This window comes from Dermacentor silvarum, chromosome 7, assembly GCF_013339745.2.
Source record: "Dermacentor silvarum isolate Dsil-2018 chromosome 7, BIME_Dsil_1.4, whole genome shotgun sequence".
Classification (NCBI taxonomy): domain Eukaryota; kingdom Metazoa; phylum Arthropoda; class Arachnida; order Ixodida; family Ixodidae; genus Dermacentor; species Dermacentor silvarum.
The window spans coordinates 82,624,062-82,628,558 of NC_051160.1; the positions used below are offsets into that span (position 1 = coordinate 82,624,062).

The 4,497-nt window shown below is 42.0% G+C and overlaps 1 protein-coding gene across 2 annotated transcripts; it reads left to right on the forward strand.

Annotated features, from left to right (window-relative positions):
* Window positions 1-300: 300 nt before the first annotated feature.
* Window positions 301-3,833, forward strand: LOC125946831 (uncharacterized). 2 transcript variants are annotated; one of them, XM_049670922.1, is made up of 3 exons: window positions 301-570; window positions 1,842-1,951; window positions 2,408-3,833. In XM_049670922.1, exons 1-3 carry the CDS (start codon window positions 528-530, stop codon window positions 2,633-2,635), a joined length of 381 nt encoding a protein of 126 aa, XP_049526879.1. In that variant the 5' UTR covers window positions 301-527; the 3' UTR covers window positions 2,636-3,833. The 2 variants fall into 2 exon arrangements, with proteins under 2 accessions (XP_049526879.1, XP_049526880.1); XM_049670923.1 differs by having other exon boundaries at window positions 1,842-1,920.
* Window positions 3,834-4,497: the final 664 nt, after the last annotated feature.

The window sequence follows — 4,497 nt, forward strand, 5'->3', positions numbered from 1 at the left end:
CCTGATGCCACGAATGTGATCTCCTTCGTACAAGTGACGACCTTTCTGAAAAGCAGACACACGAAAATGCGTTTTCTGGTGCGTCAGCCCTTAAAACCCGCAGTGCCATATCAATGGAAACATCCGAGCGCGTTCGTCCCGTTGTCTGCTTCACATGCCAGTGCTCTGACAGCTGCCGTTCGCCAGCATATCGCCGGCGCGCCGCTGGCGCCTTACGACAGCCGCCCGGTGCCTATAGGCGATACAGTGTTTGCACACAATTTGTACTAACTTTAGAGAAATAAACTTAACTTGAAAAAAAGTGGCACTCATGCACTCGACTAGTATGACAGAAGCTACGTAGAAAGTTTCAGAGATGTGAATGTTTCTGAAAATTTCCCTAATAACTTTGCCCTTTCCCGACTTTTCAGGTGCTGAGGGGAAGCTGGCAGCAAGGACTTCGTAAGTGTTTTTGTTCCATCTTCCCACCCTCACTTCAGTGTGATGCCCATTAACACCACTTTTGTTCCTGCAGCACGGTTCCACAGATGAGTGGAATTCCCGAGGAAGAACTAGCAGCACAAGTTCTCGGTAAGAGGATTTGTTTGTGCAATTACTGCAGAACCTCACGTTAGGTCCACAAGTCGAGGTTTTTATCATGTTTTGTTCGCATTTTTTCTAGGCTTGCTGCAGGTCAAGGATTGTTACGTTGGTTTTTTTTGTACGATTTGAAATTATCTCTTCAACTGCTTCATTAAATTTTTTGAATCTGCTCAATGGCAGGTTGCTATTGCTTTCAGTTTTATTTACCCTCACCAAACCTCCAAATGCTGCTCGGTGTGTCATGCAGCCAGCGGCCTCTCAAGTTGTGCCGAACCACTTATTTCCTGATCATCTATAACACTGCTGTTGTGACTGTTTGCTGAAACTAAATTACTTTTAGTGAGGTATTGAGGGTTTGATTTCCAACTTAGCTCGTAGGTGCAAAAGTTCCTCCACTATAGCTTACATGTGAGGAAACCCTTGTTAAAACCTGGGTAATGTTGTCCGGATCGATATCATGCTCAAAACTAGAGCAGCACATGGACTGTCTTGCATGCAGCAGAGGGCAACTATGAGCCTATATATATGCTAGAATTATTGTAAACGTAACTGAGTGTCTAGGATCCTACAAGTGTTCCTTAAGAATACAGAGGGGGTACTGCCTCAAACATCTGATAAGAATGCAACACAGAACTTCGCTAAATATATAAGTGCAATTGTGTGCTTATAGTACAATAATTGTACAATTGTGCTTATGAAGTTGTGCCCCATGTTTTATTTGTGCTAGAACTGCATGCAATATGTTTTTGTCTTGTGATTATGCAAGACTTTTCTTTCTTTTACTAAAAGGTAAGAACTCGCGCTAGGATGACAACATTTCTGCTTAACCGTAACAGTATAGCCAGACTGCTATAGTTGGAAGGAAGACAAAAAAGATCTGTGCTCACTAGGCACCAGTTTAAATGCCGTATATTAAAAAAATGTTTGTTTTACTGCGAAAGCCTGCTTTTAGGCATACATGCATTTCTTTAGATCCAGCTCTTGTTATGAAGACTGAATTCGAAGTAAGCTCTGTATCCACATTCGTGGCAATGTTTCGGGCCAGGCCACATTCAATACAAGCCAAACCTTTCATATCCCGAGGTTCCTATGGATTGACAGCACCGTTTTAAGAGACTCGTTCATGGTGGCACCAGATTTTCCTCTGGGTTGCATTGTGAGAAACCCTGCGGCCCTGATGGGATGTCGGGGTTTAAGAGTAGGCAGTCCCAGGCCACAAGCTGGGGCACTGTTGCTCATGCAAATCTTGGTGTGTGCAGGGGCCGAGGAAGACCAGCTGCCCATTTCAGAAGAGCAGGCAGCACCAGATGAGCCAGAGCAGGTTCCTGCCACAAACGTGTGGGCAGCTATGGGAGCCCATCAGCTCCAGGTTTCGGCATTGCGTGATTGAAAAAAAAATTGTGACAACAGCTAAACGGACACCAAATGGCAACTACAAATTAGTTTGGACTGGTTTAGCATTCTCTCAAGGCTGTTTGGTGAGAAATGGTATATTATTACTGAAAAAAATTAAAACCACTCTTTTGTGTGTTTGTGTGCTTTCCAAGTTTCCACTAGTAGGCTAGTGTGATATCAATGGAGTTAAAACTGTTTTCTCATGGCGTCTGCTGCGATGCCTAACATAAATAAAATGCCAACTTTGCTGCACTGGACTGGTGGCATTCTTTGTCACTGGAAGGGTAAAACAAAGTACAGACTGTGCTTATGCTGTTGCAGTGAACAAGATACCATAGTTATTTGGATCTAGGGCTAACAGCCTTTTAATATGCATGAGTTACAAAACAACCAGGTGCTCCTAAATTCATGGCTTCGGCTTCTCGTGCAGGTCTCCACAAGCGCCAGCTGGTACACCTCAGCCAGGATCAGCCATACGACCCAGTCTTCATCGAAGTCAACCAGCAAGAAGAGGGCACCCCGCCAATCGGTCGACAGCCCAGCTCCTGAGCGACCACCATTTAAGCAGCCCTGTGCAGTGTCCCACAATTTAAGCAGCCCAGTGTCCACCACTGTTGTGCCAACATTTCTTTTTTTGTTTTTAAATTTTATTGAATAATACCTCAAGTACTCCAGGTATGGGGTCCTACGTGAGGTATGGGCAATTATTTAATTGGGACAACATTGTCTTTGTACCTGTACTGACAGGGCAGCCCTGTCCCCTCTTGACAGATTTGGTGACAAACCAATATCTTCAGATATTTTCTGTTACTATTTCCTGCATCACCTATAAGGGAAACGCAAAGCCATCTCTGTTTTTCTGTTGTTTTTATTGTTTGTTTGCTTTTTTATTTCTTCCTGTGGTCATCTGATAAGCCTTATTTATTTATTCATTCATATTTAAAAAATGCTTACAGGCCTCATAAATTGAACGAAGGATTGGGTAAGGGTGCATAATAAATGGAAATAATGGAAATAGAGCAGTATTCAGATAAGCAACATAATCGAACACCGTTAGAAAATAGCACACACAAATAGCACACATAGTAGACAAAAGATAACAAAAACCAGAAACACAAGAATAGGACAGAAAAAGCATGAACTCAAGGAAACAGAACAGTACTAATGTGTGAAAGTCAAAAAGAAATAACTGTTGTTTCACGCTGCCATGCAGAGAAATTCTAAGAATGTGAGCTGGTTTGTTTAAGCTCGTATTTAAGTCGAACCTAATGGTACATGGCCTAGCCAATGATACAACGTTAGTAAAACTGTGTGCCCTGTTACCTGTGAGGAAATGCTTCATTAAGCAGGAACTAACCATCTGGGTGGGCAAATGCTAAAGTGTACAGTAATTTTGTGCACGGCACAAGAGCTGTGCACAGCACAAGCTTGTTCCTGTCTGCACACCAGACATTTTTCTTGGGGTCCTTTCATTTCAGAGTGGCTATCTGTTCGTTCATCTCATTCTTGTTCATGAAAAGAGCCAGTCTGTTTTGTCATAGCAATGGTGACACTAGATATGTTCTCATCATACTATTTCCTTGATAGTTCTCAGTCGACAATGCTCCTTGATGGGCTTAAAAACTGTCTTGTTGTTTATTCACCCATTGTTCGTTTTCTTTCATTTCCATAATGTTCTTTAGACTTGTTTGGTCCTTTTTATTTGAATTTGCTGGTGACAACTACCTGTGATAATACACACTGGAGCTAGTCAGTCATCTGGACTTGTGTCAACATGGGACCCACCTGCCATATTTGCACAGCTTCAAGGCATGAAGCTTTGTTTTATTTTTATTTTATTTAATAAAGAAATACTATGCTTACTGCTTGGTTGCATTCTTATACTTCACATCTTTGTGTGTTGAATCTGAAGCAATTTGTTCGACACATTGTCACGTAAAGTTGGTGACCTGCTGCACTCACAAGAGACGATAAATCTGGAAGGCTGTAACTGTTTCGGTGGGTGAACTTGTGCATTGCAGCGCAAAGCAAGCCAATAAATGGTAGTGACTAGCACAAACAATGGTTGTTCATTGAACAGTGTTGTTCATAATTGAGAATTTAACAGAAACCAGCAATCATTGTGGTAATTCTGTAACTATACACTAGTTTCATGAAATCTGGCAGGAGGCTCACATCTTTTCAGAAGTGGCTGCAAGATTCATTAAATGTGTAAAAAGTGACCGTATAGCTGAAAGGATGCTTGTCTATGCTGTTTAGACTATATTAGAGGTTTACTTAGAAAATCAATAAAGTGAGCTTTGTCAAGGTCAATCTTCAAGATCTACCACAATAACCTTATTTTAGGGGGCTTCATGCTGTGAACCTGGCAAGTCTGGTTGATGTGAGGTGTAGGTGATGTCACACTAACCAGAATGGAAAAACAAAAAATGACTGCCAATCCTTATCCCTACTTTAAAGGATTTTCCAGGACTTCAAGGAGGTGTACAAACCCTGGTTAATCTGCATAGGTCAAGCTCG